This window comes from Cucurbita pepo, chromosome LG08 (genome assembly GCF_002806865.2).
Source record: "Cucurbita pepo subsp. pepo cultivar mu-cu-16 chromosome LG08, ASM280686v2, whole genome shotgun sequence".
NCBI lineage: Eukaryota > Viridiplantae > Streptophyta > Magnoliopsida > Cucurbitales > Cucurbitaceae > Cucurbita > Cucurbita pepo.
The window spans coordinates 7,644,715-7,663,119 of record NC_036645.1 but is presented as its reverse complement, the minus strand read 5'-3'; the positions used below and the strand labels follow the sequence as shown (position 1 = coordinate 7,663,119).

At 35.5% G+C, this 18,405-nt stretch overlaps 3 protein-coding genes across 5 annotated transcripts; 2 read left to right on the top strand and 1 right to left on the bottom strand.

Annotated features, from left to right (window-relative positions):
* Positions 1 to 230: 230 nt before the first annotated feature.
* Positions 231 to 2,883, bottom strand: LOC111801117 (cytokinin riboside 5'-monophosphate phosphoribohydrolase LOG7-like). The gene is made up of 7 exons (XM_023685101.1): positions 2,728 to 2,883; positions 2,112 to 2,209; positions 1,861 to 1,891; positions 1,666 to 1,765; positions 1,513 to 1,583; positions 644 to 787; positions 231 to 430 (listed from the first exon to the last, which is right to left on the bottom strand). The coding sequence occupies exons 1-7, from the start codon at positions 2,833 to 2,835 to the stop codon at positions 335 to 337; spliced, it is 648 nt and encodes a 215-aa protein (XP_023540869.1). The 5' UTR covers positions 2,836 to 2,883; the 3' UTR covers positions 231 to 334.
* A 3,947-nt stretch (positions 2,884 to 6,830) lies between these two features.
* On the top strand, positions 6,831 to 8,722 carry LOC111800923 (probable aspartyl protease At4g16563). Its single transcript, XM_023684843.1, has one exon. It carries the CDS (start codon positions 6,984 to 6,986, stop codon positions 8,355 to 8,357), a length of 1,374 nt encoding a protein of 457 aa, XP_023540611.1. The 5' UTR covers positions 6,831 to 6,983; the 3' UTR covers positions 8,358 to 8,722.
* Positions 8,723 to 14,185: 5,463 nt separating this feature from the next.
* Positions 14,186 to 18,111, top strand: LOC111800318 (protein SMAX1-LIKE 3-like). Of its 3 annotated transcripts, none has more exons than XM_023683955.1 (5): positions 14,186 to 14,707; positions 15,099 to 15,843; positions 16,150 to 16,327; positions 16,724 to 17,210; positions 17,418 to 18,111. In XM_023683955.1, exons 1-5 carry the CDS (start codon positions 14,248 to 14,250, stop codon positions 18,017 to 18,019), a joined length of 2,472 nt encoding a protein of 823 aa, XP_023539723.1. In that variant the 5' UTR covers positions 14,186 to 14,247; the 3' UTR covers positions 18,020 to 18,111. The 3 variants fall into 3 exon arrangements, with proteins under 3 accessions (XP_023539723.1, XP_023539724.1, XP_023539722.1); XM_023683956.1 differs by having other exon boundaries at positions 14,186 to 14,812; positions 15,186 to 15,843; XM_023683954.1 differs by having other exon boundaries at positions 14,186 to 14,907; positions 15,299 to 15,843.
* The last annotated feature ends 294 nt before the right edge of the window (positions 18,112 to 18,405 follow it).

The following is an 18,405-nucleotide window of genomic DNA, read 5'->3' as shown; positions in this document are numbered from 1 at the left end:
TTCAAAAGTCAAATTATACTATACAATTTTTATTTCAATTAATAATACATAATAATTATATATATATATATATATATATATATAAAAACAAAGCCTTTATATTCCCAATTTCTTTTTGTTTTCACTTCCAACATTTATACATAAATGCCCACAAGAAAATAATAAAAAGAAAAGGGAAAAAAAAAGGTTAGTTCACTGTGTTCCTGTGTTCCTGTGTTCCTGTGTTGAAGTTTATATAATATTATATATTTTATTATAAAATATTGTATACCCAAGTAAAGACAAAACACCCCCGCTTTTTTTCCATCAAGCACTTTGACCAAAACCACATGTATTACGTGGCAATCTCTGATTCGGCCACGTAACTCCTCCTGTCCCCATCTTCCCACACCAACTGTGATATTATCTCGTCGTACTTAGGTTCGTATTCCTGTCGCATTTAAAAAAGAAAAGAAAAAAAAAACTCAAACTCGGGTTCGTATTCATGTATTACGTGGAACCCTAGCTCACAGTCCAAGACCACAACTAGTAGATATTGTCTGATTTGTTACAGTATAGCTGTTACCCTAACGATTTTAAAATTGTCGGGAAGAATTTTCACAACTTTATAAGAAATGTTTCGTGCGATTAAAAAAGAAAGTACCTCAAGTTGTTGGACTAAAAGCTTAGCAGTTGGAGCAGACACAATAATTCGACGTGCAGTTGGCGAAACAAAGCCTTCATCAACTGTTTTATCGATGAAACTCAGCAACGAATTGTAGTATCCATCCACATTCAACAGTCCCACCTGTGCAAATTTTATATCATTTTTTTTTCATAATTAATCATACAACTTTGTTTGACCACCAATTTAATGTGCCTTTTAAATTTAACATCTCCTCCTCTCCTTGTTTCCATCAAAATATATTCTTAATAATAATAATAATTGCGTTATGATTACCAACTTGACTCGTATTCACATATTTTGATTCTATTCCAAGGATTGTTATTCTCTCTCGATTTCGGATTGAGGGTTGACCCAACCGTTATCCGTATCGAGCATTTGACTAAATAGACTCGAGAACTCTTTTGATTATGATTACGGTCGAATAACTTGTTTATGAAGCAAAAGGGTGTTGAAAAATGGGATCTTTTTTGGTGTGTTCTCCAAAAGACATGGGGAATAATTATAAAATGGAGGGCCAAACTAGAACATGCTTATCATGTGAAATGGCTATTATGATTTTATATCATTATGCCTTAAACATGACATGCCATTTATGGATGAGACCAAATGTCTATGTTAGACGAATACGACTCTCCACAATAGTATGATATTGTCCACTTTAAATATAAACTCTCGTGACTTTGCTGAGAATATTCTTTGATTATAAACCCATGAACATTCCCTAAATTAACGGACTTTCATCATCCAACAGTTTCAACTGTCTCTCCCTGTTAGCCAAAATTCGAGAATTTAGGTGGTTAAGACAAAGTATATTCACATAAAATGAAGATTTTTTTAATACTCACTGGCTTGCGATGGATCCCAAGTTGTGCCCATGTAATAACTTCAAGAAGCTCTTCAAGGGTCCCATATCCTCCTATGATTCAATTTCAAAGTTGTTAAATTCACCGAATTTGAACCCGAACTTGAACCGAACGACATATGAGATCAACGAGTACCTGGTAAAGCGATGAAAGCATCGGCTTGGCGAGCCATCTCGGCCTTTCTTTGGTGCATATCCGACACGGGTTTGACTTCTCCAACAGTCCCACCAGTGATCTAAACATATTCAAAATTCATAAACTTAGTAGCCATTAGTTCATGCAAAGGAGAAAAAAAAAATGGTACAAATGTTAGAACTTTAGTGTATGTACCTCAACCGGCATTAGGGTTCGTGGAATTATTCTGTAGAACAAACAAAAACACACAAAGATCAACATTCCATGAATGTTCTCATTGACTTCCAAAACATAAAAATTTACAAATAATAATCAAATAGAGCTGTCGGGTTCCAACAAAATCATAACTTTTTGAACAAAACCCCAAAACAACTTAATTATGAATGATGCCTTGTAATTAGAAGATGAGATTATGAAGAAATGTAAAGAAAGAGAGAGAGATAGACCCTAGAACATGACGGCCGCCATCATGAACAGCTCGAGAAACAAGACCCATCAATCCCACGCTGCCTCCTCCATAAACAAGATCAATTCTTCTCTCCACCTTCCAACAAAAAAANAAAAAAAAAAAAAAAAAAAAAAAAAAAAACAAAAACAAAAACATTCAAAATTCAAACACGTGGCGCAAGAAAACAATGGAAAAAAATTTTGATTTTTAAACGATAATGAAGAAAATGAGGCATAGAAGAGTGTGAAGAAGATAGCCAAGTGTAGCTAAAAAACCAGGGATCATTAGAGGTGTCATCATATCAAGCAACCACATTTGGTTTCCTAGTTGACAAATATTTATGCACAAAACCTTAAAAATGAATTTTTTTTTAGATCATGCATGAGACAGGTTATAGCTCAACCCTCATGGTATCATGGTATCAAATTACAGACCGATTAGTGTACCAGCAAAGATATTGACTCAGAAAGAGATGAATTATGAGATTTCACATTGATATCAATCGTAGATGAGAAAGAATCATTTTTTATAAAAGTTAAAAAATTTCTTTGTAGCAGACGAGTTTTAAAAGCGTGCGAAGAGAAACCCGAAAGAAAAAAGGAAGAGGAACGAACCAGTTCTTTGGCAAGCTCAACAGCAGCAGACTGGTAGGTGGGCTTGTTCCCAGAACTGCTTCCACAGAAAACACAAATCCTCTTGAATTTGGATTTTGTCTCTTCCATTCTTCTTTCTTTCTCTCTCTAAAATGAGACAAGGAGGAAGCTTGAGAAACAAACCCAACTGAGAATTTGTTTATATAAACACCAAAACTCTTTTAATTTTAATTTTATTTTTAATTTTATTTTTTATTTTAAAAAAAAAAAAAAAAAGTAGAAAGAAAAGGCTTTTGTTCTTTTCTGAAATTTAAAAAAGTTGCAAAATTTTTATATTATATGGAAAGTGGAATATTTGGAGAAAAACTCGTTTTTTAAAATTTAAAATTTTACATTTGTTTTTCATATGGGATTTTGATTACGAATGTGTATACGTAATCTACTACGCGTGGACCTTTAAATCTGCGTGAATAGGAATTTGACACGTGGATTGGGTTCGATTTTGTTTAGATTATCATAAGTTGTGTTCCACGTAGGTCAACATATTCTTATTTACGCATTTTTAAGGATAATTAGCACGAGAAAAATTACCATTTTATGATTATTATTATTATAATACCAATTAATAACAACTTTTTCAACGTTAATACTCTATTATTCAATCAATTTTGCTCATAATTTTTAATTGCGTTTGCATTAGTTTAAGGGTGTAAGTGNTTTTTTTTTTTTTTTTTTTTTTTTTTTTTTTTTTTTTTTTTTTGTTGAATTTAATCCAAATTAACCTATTGATTGAAGAAAAATCAAAATTTGGCGGGGAAATCAATTTTTTTTTTAAAAAAAAATAAGACAATTGACATGAAATTGCTCTAAGATTCCGGTAGGAGATGGAGAATAAAACATTTCTTTTACGGGTGTAGAAGTCTCTCCTTAATAGACGCGTTTGAAAACAGTGATACGTAACTAAATCAAAATGGATAATATCGGTTAGTGGTGAGGTTAGACTGTAATATGTGGTATCAGAACTAGACACTAGACAGTATACCAACGAATATGTTGGTCTCCAAAAGAGTGGTTGAGGCTCAAGATGATATATAAGAGATATCTGCCTGCAGTGGATACAATTTCGTTACAAAGTTGCTTTTAAACGCTCTCGAATAAAAAATACCCAAAATAATAATAGTAAATGAAATAAAATAATATTATAAAAGAAGTTGTGTTTTGCACTTTTTATGATTTAAATAAATGACCAATCCAATTCATGCATCCCAGATCGCCATCAATCTCTCCCATTTAAGTATTTTTCTTCTGTCCACCAGTAATTTTCTTTGACTAAAATAGAGGATATATTAAAAATTAATACAATATATTATGATCATATGTTATTGTCAATAGATGCATATCTTTTTTATGCGGAGAATAATACACATAAATATTCATAATTATTTCTATGGATTGTACCTCTCTTCAACTGATGTGAAATCTCATGAAAATAATATCTCTTAGCGGTGGGCTTGAGTCCGTGTTCATAATAAACATATTTTAAAACCATGAGATTGAAACGATACGCAATAGGCCATTATTTACATCTTTAAAAAATTTTACAAAAACTTTATGGCTAACTTTATAGCGCTTTAAAAAAGTGATTCGGGGAAGCAATTCTAAATTTTGAAATATTTTATTATTATTTATGAGACGGGTAAAGCATAAGAATATGAATATAAAATTTTAGTTTTGTTGTAAAGTGATGTTTTGAGAAAGAGAACAAATATGTAACATATCTAATGAATGGGACCATTTAAACTTTGTTTGGTGGAAATATTGTCTTCATGCAAACTTGAATACATAAAATCAACCCAGTAAACCCATAGAAGCAATGAATTTGGTGTAAAAATGTGACAAAAAGCCGTTAATGTCGCTATCTCATANTATGAGAAATAAATAAATAAATAAATAAATAAATAAATAAATTTATTAGTGTTGGAAAAGTCAAACTTGTTGTAGTGACATTTGTTCCACATTTGAGATAATTAGTTTTGGTATATTGTTTTTGGAATCAAGAGGTGTCAGTTTGAAATTAGTTATTTATGTTAATGTTAACTGTTTTTTTTTTTCTTGTTTGGATTAGATTTTGTGGCTAATATTACATGTGTTTTTAATTGGATTTGGTATTTCATTAGCTGAATCTTAGATGATTTTTTAAACGCTGAGCTATTGGCTTATCTTTATTTTCTTTTACAAAAATGGTAGGTTTAAATTCTAATATTAAAAAAAAAAAAAAAGTTAAATTATAAATTTAATCCAAAAATTTTCAATTTTGTAAATATCTAATAATATTATTCTAATATGTTTTGAAATTCAATGATGTATTATATACAAAATTGGATAAATAAATTGAAAAAATCATGTATAAAAAATTATTAAATAATTATAAAATTTCAAGGTGAAGACAAAGTTTTAGTTATTGGGCTGTGTGTAAGAACTATTGGGCCGACCCTGTAATGAACTTTGGATTAGAGGTCAAAGTCCATATTTAACTTCGAAAGGTTATTGGATCGACCCATTACATTTCTAGTTGCGTGGTTAAATTACAAATTTAGTACGTCGACCAGGAACAGTAGTAGACCGTTATTTGAATGGATGTTCGGTTCGATGACTCCATTTATCATTGTTGAAGTAGTAGAATAATAAACATCGAAAAAATTAATCTTGAAGCTATCTAAATTTGTTTGGAGGTTAATTTTCCGAGAAAGGTTGAGATTATCTTAATTTCGAAGCATGGAACGAAGAAAGAAAAAAAGAAATGTGAATTAAATATGGAAAAATGATGTTTATTTGATCATAAATGCAAAAGGTTGGTATTAGTTAAAAAGTGTGACACTTTATGTTGTCCAATATCAAAGTGGTTATTCTTTTTCCTCTGCCACACCACTTTTATATAAGAGTAAAGAAGAACCTTCATAGTGAAGGATGCCTTCCTTCGGAACCAAGATATAGAGAGAGAAGGACAAAGAATGGGCAGAGGTGCGAAACCGAATAAATTGTTATAGCTTGAATATGTTGGGAGGACGGTGTAAGTTTGGTTCATTCATGTATCACTCACATTTATTTGGATATCGCATGTTGACTAATTTTTGCATTCGTTCGTCTTCGAATCACGTTTTATCGAGAAAGGTGTTGCTCTGCTCTGATACCATTTATAACCTCTCATACCTAGAATTTAGATGAAAATTCATAATCGGGATTTGACACCTGAAAAACCCAACATTATGATACTATTTGTAACATCTCATACCCAGGATTCATATGAGAGTTCAGAATTGAGATTCGACATCGGAAAGCTCAACATTCTCCTTAAAACATGTTTTTTAAGGGTTGACTATCCACACAGACCAACACGACTACACTAGTCTATCTAACATGTTTTGTCCTCACTCACATGCATCTCTGAAAAATTCATAAGATGTCACTTAATATAGAATTGTTCCAAGTAAAACATATTTAATCCTGAAGTTTCTATAATTGAGCTAGTGAAAAAGGATGTATAGTGACTTTCTTTTAAACCTTTTTTGAGAATTACTTTAATTTAGATGTACTCTTAGATTCATTGGATGAAAACACTCAGAAATGAAATTAAAAATTAGTAAATTATTTATATTTTAATTTTTTTTTTTTTTTTTTGAAGTCATGAATTTTTAATAGATTTAAGAATAAAACTAAACGAGATTAAAAATCAATCAATTTAATTAAACCCTAAGTAGGATGAAATCCATGTACTGTCATGTAGAATCGAACAAATTAAAAACCGATCAATTTAATTAAACCCTTAAGTACAATGAAATGCATGCCTTGTCATGTAGTACAGAACAATAAAGATTAAAAATCCATCAATTTAATTAAACCATTAAGTACTATGAAATGCATGTCGTGTCATGTAGAACAGATGAAATGCATTCCGTGTCATGTAGAACAGAAAAACAAACGTACAAAAATCCATCAATTTAATTAAACTCTTGAATAGGATGAAATGTATGTCTTGTAGAACAGAACAGCGAAGATTAAAAATCCATCAATTTAATTAAATTTAATTAAATCCTTAAGTACGATGAAATGCATACCGTGTCAAGATCACATGGCTGATGTTGATTCCATAGTACACTCTCTACTTAACGCTGAAACTTGTGCGCTGCTTCCAGCTCACCCTCTTGTCCCCTTCCCCTTCTTAGTTCTTCCTCCCCCCATTTATACTTCCAAGGAAGAACCCAATCCAAGCTTCTTCCATGGCGGCTCCTCCCCCTCTCTGTTTCTCATACATTCTCCTCCTCTTCTCTGTTTCCGCCATTGTCGACGCCAACACCAACTCCATCACTCTCCCTCTCTCCGCCTTCCCCCACCCTTCTTCCTCAGATCCACTCCAAAATCTCAATTTCCTCGCCTCTGCTTCCCAGAACAGAGCCCATCAAATCAAAACCCCAAAATCCAACTCCGTTTCCAAATCCCCTCTCTCCCCCCATAGCTATGGAGCTTACTCTGCTCCACTCAGCTTCGGTACCCCACCCCAGACTCTCCATTTGATATTTGATACAGGTAGCAGCCTCGTTTGGTTTCCTTGTACTTCCAAATATCTCTGTTCCCAATGTTCGTTTCCCAAAATAGATCCTCTCCGAATCCCCAGATTTGTCCCCAAATTGTCCTCTTCCTCCAAGCTTGTCGGCTGCCAGAATCCAAAATGTGCTTGGGTTTTCGGCCCTGACGTGAAGTCTCAGTGCCGGAATTGTAACCTGAAAACAGAGAATTGTACCCAAACATGTCCTGCTTATGTTGTTCAGTATGGCTCTGGTTCCACGGCCGGGCTTTTGCTATCGGAGACGCTGGATTTTCCCGATCAAAAAATCCCCAATTTCGTTGTGGGGTGTTCGTTTCTTTCGATTCATCAGCCCTCTGGAATCGCTGGATTCGGCCGAGGATCCGAATCGCTTCCGTCGCAAATGGGTCTGAAGAAATTTGCCTACTGTCTCGCGTCTCGGAAATTCGACGACTCGCCGCATTCCGGCGAGCTGATTCTGGATTCCGGCGGGGCAAAGACCGGCGATCTCACCTACACGCCGTTCCGCCAGAATCCCTCTGTATCTAACCATGCTTATAAGGAATACTATTACTTATCAATACGGAAAATCCTCGTCGGTAACCAGGACGTGAAGGTACCGTACAAGTATCTAGTGCCGGGATCCGACGGCAGCGGTGGATCTATCATTGATTCCGGCTCTACCTTCACGTTTATGGACAAACCAGTGTTCGAAGCCGTGGCGGAAGCGTTCGAGAAGCAGTTAGCGAATCGGACGAGAGCCACCGACGTGGAATCCGCCACCGGATTGCTGCCATGTTTTGACATTTCCAAGGAGAAATCGGTGGAGTTTCCGGAGTTGATATTCCAGTTTAAAGGCGGAGCGAAATGGGCACTGCCATTAAATAACTACTTCGCTTTGGTTAGTAGCTCCGGCGTTGCGTGTTTGACGGTTGTAACGCACAAGGATGCGGCGGGCGGCGGCAGTGGGCCGTCCGTGATTTTGGGGGCTTTTCAGCAGCAAAATTTCTATGTGGAATATGATTTGGTGAATGAAAGATTAGGATTTCGGCAACAGACTTGCAGTTAGAAGCGGCGTGGATTCAGTATAGTATGCTGTTGTTATGTTTGTAGCTTTCGGTGGTCGGCGGCTGGCATATTCACCGGAGCTACGACGTTGGTTTAAATTTAACAATTCAAAATCATATTTTTCCCCCCTTTGTTGTAATAATTACTGGATGATATTGTAATCAAATGTGTCATATTTGATCATCAAAGGAAGAAAATAGAGTAAATAAATGTCGGAAAAGGTGTATTAAATAAAAAAGGAGAGAGTGGGGTGGTTGATAATGAAATTAGTTGGGGGAAGACGACATGTGATTATGAAATTGAGTGCCAACACCCAAAATTGAGTCACACCCACATGCTTGTGGCTAAATGGAAACTTTTCTCCTATTTATTATTATTATTATTTTTTTCTCTCAAGATTTTAAAACCCGTCTTGAACATCAAATCAGTTTAACAGGAAAGTACACAGTAGAGAATACTTGGTTGCGGCTATTCGTAGACTTGACAGTTACAAAAATGTTATATTACTATTTATTCTGATAAAGATATTAGATTCTCTCCCTCTTTTTCTTTCCGTGTGGAATTGGGTTCTTTAGGTTAAACCATATAGAATTTCAATTCTTTCGGGTAAGGCTATTCTTTTCAATTTAAAAACAAAAGCACCTTTTAGTGACTTTTTATATTCATTGTATCACGCAATGATATAACGTTGAGGATGTTTGGAGAGTTTATTATAGAGAGGGTCTACTCGTGCACCGTTCGGTGTCAAATTTTGATATCATTTGTAACAGTCTAACCCCATTGCTAGTAAATATCGGAGAGGGTCTAGCCTCGCACCTTCCGGTGACTGACTTTGATATCATTTGTAACAATTCAAGCCTACTGCTATCAAATATGGTCCAAACCCCTCATAATAAATGCTTTGTTTTTCTCTCCAACTAATGCGGGATCTTACAATCTACCCCCTGGAGGCACAGTGCCATACTACTTTGTGAATGACTTTGGTACCATTTGTAACAACCAAAATCTACTGCTAGTAGATATTTAGTCCGTTACATATAATCGCCAGTCTCATTATTTTTTCTTCTATTTCATAGGAAAAGAATTAGTAAATAAATAAATAAATAAAAAGATAGGTATTAAAATAAAATAAGAAATTAAATAATCCTCCAATTAATTAAATTCTCACACGATACCCGTAGAATTAAAATATTAATTAAATAATGTTAATTACGTTGGAAGGAAATGTAACATAATTTGATAAGATGCGTGATGAATGGGCCCATATGTATATGGCCCACAAAAGCTAAACTTTATTAGATTAATATTGGGCTGAGAATTGGGCCTGATGGGCTTCTATCTTGGGCATCTCGACGACTGATATATTCCACGTCCGTACGATTTTTGTTGGTCTGAAAATGTGGGTTTCTTTTCCCTGCAACAATTTCGGATATTTTAATGATTCCATTGGCATCAATTTACATAATGCTCTTTCTTTCCACAGAGACCTTTAATGAACGATGACCTGCCGCCTCTGCTGGTGCTATTGGAGGCTCTCCTGCAACTTTCACATCTCACCTTTACTTTCGACAATTACCGGTCGAAACAAGATGTGCCCTTCCTATTTTTTTCGTGACCGACGCATGGTACGGCTCCGCTCATAAAAGATTCTCTATTTTAATCAACTTTTGTTCAGTTTAGAAGGCTAGTGCTTGAAATGGCCAACCGTGACGCATATTATTCAGTGGTTGCTGATAGAGTTAGACAACCGAGGGATTTTGATTTTGATGCATTACTCTTGAATTTGATTCTAAATAGAGTTAAGAGTCATTTAAATACAGGAGAACCATTGTTATAGAATAGCTTTCACTTCAGGGTTAGGAAGGCATGTGTGGTTTGCGGTAAGGAATGGAGGGGAAATGACCACCATTAGCTCATTATACTATTGGCTATTTGAATGAGAAACATAGATATATTGTGAGATCTCATATAAGCTGAAGAGATAATGAAGCATACTTTATTAGAGCCTGTCATGAGGCGATATGCCAGTAAGGACGTTAGACCCTCAAGAGGTGTGGATTGTGAGATCTCACATCGGTTGGAGAGGGAAACGAAGTATTCCTTGTAATGGTGTGGGTGTGGAAACTTCTCCCTAATAGATGCATTTTAAAATCATGAGACTGACGGCAATACGTAACGTACCAAAATGATCTACAAGTGGTGGGATTGAGCTGATATAACAACATGACACAACATTATGTTTTTTTTTTCAATATCTAGAACACATTCTAGATTAAACCCTTCAATCATAGAATGAATCTCAAAGTAAAAAGGACTATTATCATTACAACAATCATCCCACTCAAATTCTAAGCCGATCAAACTATATATGATTACTGTAAAAGGAACGGAGCGATTAAGTAACGGGAAAATGCTTCGAGGGTGGAAGAGAAATGATTGAGAGTGAGAGATTGATAAGACACGAATGATTAAAGAGGATAATCATAATAATGTTGGAGACTTACGCCTTTTAAGTGGAGATTTGATATAATTTAGATGGAAAAGGAAGAGAGTTTTGTGGGAAATTAAGTAAGATTGTAGGGACTCGAGCAAAGAATATTAGAACTTTAAGAAAAAGGCGGTGTTTGTGGGGATGGTACGTATCACCCTTTACATAAACTTAAGCCTGTCATTTCAAAATTGTACCAACTTTTTTTTTCCTCATATCGTAAGCTTTAAGCCTCACTCCCTTCCTCTTTGAACTTTGTAACTATTTACACTCTCTTTCTATAAATTTCAATATGGTTTTGGTCACTGCTCTGCTTTAACTCACATGGCCACGTAGAGGGACCAAAGATGCTTATTTTGAAGCTCCAAAAGCATATAAATGAGCACCCCTTTTGAGTAGATAATGCCATATTTTGCTTTTAATATCACCTTTTTTCCTCACACTTCTTTGCTTTGCTTTTACTAAAACAAACCTAAAACAAAACCCAACAACCAGAATTTTGAACAAAGCACCCTATCTTGTTTAATGCACTTCTAATTACCTTCCTTTTACTTAATCTCTCTATCAAATTTCACCTCAGTTGGAGAGAGGTGAACAAAATATTAGTATAAAAGTGTGGAAATCTCTTCTTAGTAGACGCGTTTTAAGAATTTTGAGAGAAAAGTCCAAAGAGAACAAGTGGGTTTGGGCTGTTACAAATGGTATCAGAGCAAGACACGGACGGTGTGCCAGCAAAGACGCTAGACCTTGTGGATTGTGAAATCCCATATCGGTTGGAGAGGGGAACGAAACATTTTTTATAAGAGTGTAGAAACTTTTCCCTACCAGACGTATTTTAAAAACGTTGAGGGGAAGTCTGAAAGGAAAAACCGATATTAGCTTTGGGAGGAGTGGGCTTTTGTTATAGTTACTCTTTGAAAGTTGAAAGAGAAGAGAGATAGGGTGGTTATGAAGCAATGCATTTATTCTCTTGTTCTTGTTGTTCTTCTTCTACTTCTTCATTGTTTCTTTCCATATTCAAACACTCCTTTTGGAGCATTTTAGGCCATAAAATGCTTTGTGTTGTGTTCAAATTATTGGGTGCTCTCTTTGTATGTCTTTTAAGGACAACAAAGATGGATACTACAACTTAACTTTTTGACCGAGACCAAAAGCATTCTTAACTATATGTACAGTTAAACCCACAAATTCTATTTTTATTTTAAGGTCCCTACAAACAAAATGGATTCAAGTTTGTATGTAATGACTTCCAATCATTTATTTCTTTCTCCCATTTCATCTATTGTTCATCATAGTTTCAGTCAAATTAAGGATTTCGTAATAAAATATGAATGTTATGAAGAATTAGAACAAGTTTGAAGCAAACGTTGGTCGTAAAGAAAGCAAATCGATTTCATGCATAGGTGACTGGAACTCTCTTTAGATCGCTACCATCTTTAATCTTTATTCCATCATTGTTTCGCCATTTTCTTTTTTCTTTCTTTCAAATAGCTCTTTCCGTAAGAACAACGAAGAAAAAAAGAAAAAAAGAAAGATGAAGATGATTGAAGAATGACAAAACAGATCTCTCTCGTTTGTTGTGTTGGAGAAATTACTATAAAAATTCTTTCTTTTTTCTTTTTCTTTTTTCTTTTTTCTTTTCTCTTTTCTTTTTCCCTTTTTTTTTTTCTCTCTTGATCTAGATGTAGATGGGGTTGGTAATTCAAAAAGAAAAATAATAAAATGAATGGCTTCTCAAGGATTTCGATGTTTATGTGTTCTTTTTAATGGATCCAAGTGTTTGTAGCCAATGCCACTTTATCTTTTTTCAATGGCTTCATGTATAATGAAAGGAGCTATAATTTCAATTTTGAAATCTTTTCATATGTGTGTTAGGAGGTATTTGGTGTCATATATTACCCAATTTATCTTATGCAAGGCTCAACTAATGTATATCTATAATGTTTGAGATCATATCTAAATAAGAGTGATAAGTTAATGAACTTCTAAAGTCAATCCTATCGTATAGTAACCATCATCGTATGATATGGTTTTGATTCTATATTGTAACCATCTTCTTATTGTAACAATTTAGGCTCAGGAGTGATAGGTTAATGAACTTTCAAAGCCACCCTATTCTCAAGACTACTGGGTTATGATTCATTCATATACCTGTTTTTTTACTCTACCTGCTATAGAGTAATGATAGAGATATAATCAAAAGGTGGAATGAGTTTGGATGATTTAATAATAGAAAAGAGAAAGGGTTTTGAGAAGGGAGTAAAGTGAACAACTTTTAAGAAAAAAATAGAGAATGAAGGAAGGGAATTTTGGGGGAATGCATCAAATGTTCAATTCAAAGCCCTCACTCCAACACATATCTTTGATTCCCAAATGAATATTGGACACACTTCCCCATTCATTTTCTCTCTTTTCTCCATACCCTACCTTAAACCATTCCATCAAACACATAAACATGAACATGAACATAAACATGAACATGAACATCCATCACTTTTACTATTTCTAGCTCCACAACTCAACTTGTGTTTGGTTATGCTGTCTCTCCAAAAATTGCTACTCAATACGTGAATCCCACTTCCCCTTACCAAAACAGAATATCCCAATGCTTTGGTATACATAAAAATATAAGATTTGTTGTATTGATTTTGATGTTAGTGCCATTACTATGAATATATATATATATATATATATCCCCCCCCCTTATATTTTCTCTCCAAATCCCACCATGCCCATCTTCCATTTTTGACACCCAACACATAAAAATCCTTCCTTTCTTCTTGTTCTTTGTGTTCTTCCTTCCTTCCTTCCTTCCTTCCTTCCAAGTATGAGAACAAGTGGTTGCACAGTGCAACAAGCTCTAACTTCTGAGGCTTTGAGCGTTGTAAAGCAAGCAGTGATTTTAGCCAAACGCCGTGGCCATGCCCAAGTGACGCCTCTCCATGTGGCTAGCACCATGCTCACAGCTCCCACTGGCCTCCTTAGGACGGCATGTCTTCAATCCCATTCTCATCCTCTTCAGTGCAAAGCTTTAGAACTTTGTTTTAATGTTGCCTTAAACCGTCTTCCAGCNTATATATATATATATATATATATATAATACCTTAACAAAACTTGCATAAAAAAGAGAGAGAAAATATATCCTTTTTGTATTTGAAGAGAGAGAGAGAGAGAGAGAGAGAGAGAGAGAGAGAGAGAGAGAAAACAAAGCAAAGCTGAGTTGCCTTTGATACTGCTGCATTCCTTGCTGCTAATTGTCAGCACATGCATTCCACTTTCCACTACAAAATCCCCTTTGGACCTCAAAATTTTACNCCATTTTTGACACCCAACACATAAAAATCCTTCCTTTCTTCTTGTTCTTTGTGTTCTTCCTTCCTTCCTTCCTTCCTTCCTTCCAAGTATGAGAACAAGTGGTTGCACAGTGCAACAAGCTCTAACTTCTGAGGCTTTGAGCGTTGTAAAGCAAGCAGTGATTTTAGCCAAACGCCGTGGCCATGCCCAAGTGACGCCTCTCCATGTGGCTAGCACCATGCTCACAGCTCCCACTGGCCTCCTTAGGACGGCATGTCTTCAATCCCATTCTCATCCTCTTCAGTGCAAAGCTTTAGAACTTTGTTTTAATGTTGCCTTAAACCGTCTTCCAGCTTCAAATTCCAGCCCCATGTTAGGCCCTCAATCTCAACAACACCCTTCAATTTCCAACGCCCTTGTTGCAGCTTTCAAACGAGCTCAAGCCCACCAACGCCGTGGCTCCATTGAAAACCAACAACAACCCCTTCTCACCGTCAAAATCGAGCTGGAACAGCTTATTATTTCCATTTTAGACGATCCTAGTGTTAGCCGTGTAATGAGGGAAGCTGGTTTCTCAAGCACACAAGTCAAGAGTAAAGTAGAACAAGTGGTATCAATTGAGATGTGTAATTCATCTCAAACTTGTACTACCAAACCCTCCAAAGACAATAACAATACCAACAACAACAACAACAACAATCTTCTCGGCACAGTCGTCGGGAAATCGTCAACAGGGTCACCCGCCTCCGGTCGAGTGAGCGAGGACGACATCNAGAGAGAGAGAGAGAGAGAGAGAGAGAGAGAGAGAGAGAAAACAAAGCAAAGCTGAGTTGCCTTTGATACTGCTGCATTCCTTGCTGCTAATTGTCAGCACATGCATTCCACTTTCCACTACAAAATCCCCTTTGGACCTCAAAATTNTAGACGATCCTAGTGTTAGCCGTGTAATGAGGGAAGCTGGTTTCTCAAGCACACAAGTCAAGAGTAAAGTAGAACAAGTGGTATCAATTGAGATGTGTAATTCATCTCAAACTTGTACTACCAAACCCTCCAAAGACAATAACAATACCAACAACAACAACAACAACAATCTTCTCGGCACAGTCGTCGGGAAATCGTCAACAGGGTCACCCGCCTCCGGTCGAGTGAGCGAGGACGACATCGCGGCGGTTATCAACGAATTAGCGGAGAAGAAGAAGAGGAGTGTGGTGGTGGTAGGGGAGTGTGTAGCAAACCTTGAAAGTGTGGTTGAGGCAGCAATTGGAAGAATAGAGAAAAGGGAAGTGCCGGAGTGTTTAAAGGAGGTAAAATTCATAAACCTTTCAATTTCATCTTTTAGGAATAGGTCAAGAGAAGAAGTGGATCAAAAGGTTATGGAGCTCAATAGTTTGATAAGAAGCTGTTTAGGGAAAGGGGTTATTTTGTACATAGGAGATATGAAATGGAGTATAGATTACTCAAGCAATGAAACAAGGGCTTACAATTATTGTGGTGTGGAGCATATGATCATGGAGCTTGGGAAATTGGCGTATAGGAATTATGTGGGAGATAATGATGAGAAAGGAGTTGTTTGGATAATGGGGATTGCAACATTCCAAACATACATGAGATGCAAATCTGGATATCCATCAATTCAAACTCTATTGGCCATTCATCCTCTTACAATTCCACCCGCCAGCTTAAGCTTGAGTCTCATGGCTGACAGGTTAGAATCAATGGTTGAGTTGGNTTTTTTTTTTTTTTTTTTTTTTTTTTTTTTTTTTTTTTTTTTTCTCTTCTTCCAAAGCGTTCATAAACCCCTTTACTTTGAATTCAAGGAAAAAAGGAACAAAAATGAAAAAGGAATAATAGAATAAAAAGAAAGGTGAAAAACAATAAAGTTTCTTTTTTTTTTTTTTTGGCACTAATTCCAAATTCCCATTAAAAAAAAAAAAGTAATCTTTGGATATGGGCCAAACCCCAAACAAGTTTTGATTGTTTTTTTTTGTGTGTGTGTGTGTGTGTGTTGCAGTGACATTCAAAGACAGTCTCAGCTAAGTTGTTGTGCTGAGTGTTCAGGTAAGATGGAGACAGAAGCTAGAAGCTTACAAGGTTCCAATAATAGTGAGTCGACAACCTCTTCAGCTCCTCTTCCTGCATGGCTTCAACAATACAAAAATGAACAGAAAGCCATGGGAGAAAATGAACAGGTCTTTCTTTTATGTTATGTCTTTATGCACTTTGCTTCTTTAAACTCATAATTACACCAATTTTTAAAGAGGCCCACATGAAATACTCTAAATATGTTCATGACTGGAATTCCACTTTCTCTTCTTTAGTTTTGTTTTTAAAAAGAAACCCTACTTTTTAACCTACCAAAGTTTTCATTTCCAATAATATGAGAAATTCTAATAAAAACCCTCTTGTAATTACATGGAATTATTCGTGTAATAAATGGAAATCATACGTGGAAAATGATTTTTCAATATTTCATGTTTTTAAAAGTATGTGTTNTTTTTTTTTTTTTTTTTTTTTTTTTTTTTTTTTTTTTTTTTTTTTTTGTTTAATTTGACATTATCTCTTTGTTGTTTCTTATTTTGTAACAGAGCTGTGTCGCAGTCACGGACCTTTACACAAAGTGGAACTCAATTTGCAATTCAATCCACAACAATTCCAATAACAACAACATTATTTCTTCAGACAAAAGTTTATCATTCTCTTGTATTCTTCCAAATTCTTCTTCTTCGGCTTCTGGGTCTTCGTACGATCATCATCATTATAATAATAATCAGTTCAATTTCTTACGACATTCCCTTTTTGAGGGCAATGGAGAGGGAAAGAAATTGAATAATAATCATGGTTCGACGCCATCACCAGCTTCGTCGGGAAGCGACGTCGTGATGGAGGGTGAATATGTGAGTAGGTTCAAGGAGTTGAACTCTGAGAATTTCAAGGGGCTTTGTAGTGCTTTGGAGAAGAAGGTACCATGGCAAAAGAATGTGGTGGGTGATATTGCTAGTGCTGTTCTTCAATGCAGGTCAGGGATGGGGAGGAGAAAAGGGAAGATGGAAGAAACTTGGTTGCTATTTCAAGGTACGTGTTAGGAATCACGACGTTCCACAATGATATGATATTAGTTTTTAAACGTATGAATCTAATACCATGTTAGAAATCACGACGTTCCATAATGATATGATATTAGTTTTTAAACGTATGAATCTGATACCATGTTAAGAATCACAACGTTCCATAATGATATGATATTGTCCATTTTGAGTATAAGTTCTTGTGGGTTTACAGGGAATGACGTAGGAGCGAAAGAGAAGGTGGCAGCGGAATTAGGAAGAGTAATATTTGGATCAAATTTTGTGTCCATAACATTGAGCAGCTTCTCCTCCACAAGGGCAGATTCAACGGAGGATTGCAGAAACAAAAGATCAAGAGATGAACAAAGTTGCAGCTACATAGAGAGGTTTGCAGAAGCAGTTACCATAAACCCTCATAGAGTGTTTTTAGTGGAAGATGTTGAGCAAGCGGATTACTGTTCCAAAGTGGGGTTTAAAAGGGCCATGGAAGGAGGAAGAATCACCAACTCTAGTGGGCACCAAGTTTGTTTAGCGGACGCCATTGTGATTCTTAGTTGTGAGAGCTTCAGTGCCAGGTCTAGAGCTTGCTCTCCTCCCATTAAAAATGGATCAAATAAAGAACAAAATGAAGAACAAAAACAGATTGATCAAGAACAAGAAGAAGAACAAGAAGAAGAAGAAGGTGGCCCTTGTTTGGCTTTGGATTTGAATATTTCAATTGATGATCATCATACACCTGCAGATCAATCGATTGATGATGTTGGCCTTCTCGATTCAGTTGATAGACGGATTATTTTTCAAATTCAGGAACTATGAGTACAAATATGTATAAAAACAAGAGTAAAAAGATTTGGAGTAGGTTATTTCGTTTTTGTTAATTATATATATATATATATATATATTCGTAAGTTTTTAACATTTCTTTCGATTACGATACAAAAATGGTAGAAAAAACAAACCCAAGTTAAAAATTAAATAGTTATCGAGTCTGGATCGTTTTTTGAATTTGTAATTGATAATCGATAATGAAATGGAATAAAATCCGAGGTAAAGCATGGGTGATATCTTTGTTGTAATTTAGGGTTTACAATGGAATTAAGGATAATCAATCTTTTTCAACTTCTAATCTTCATTTATGTATAAAGGGTGTTGGAAACCAATTTGGTGTTAGATTCTTTTTACTTCAATGGGTAAGATATGGT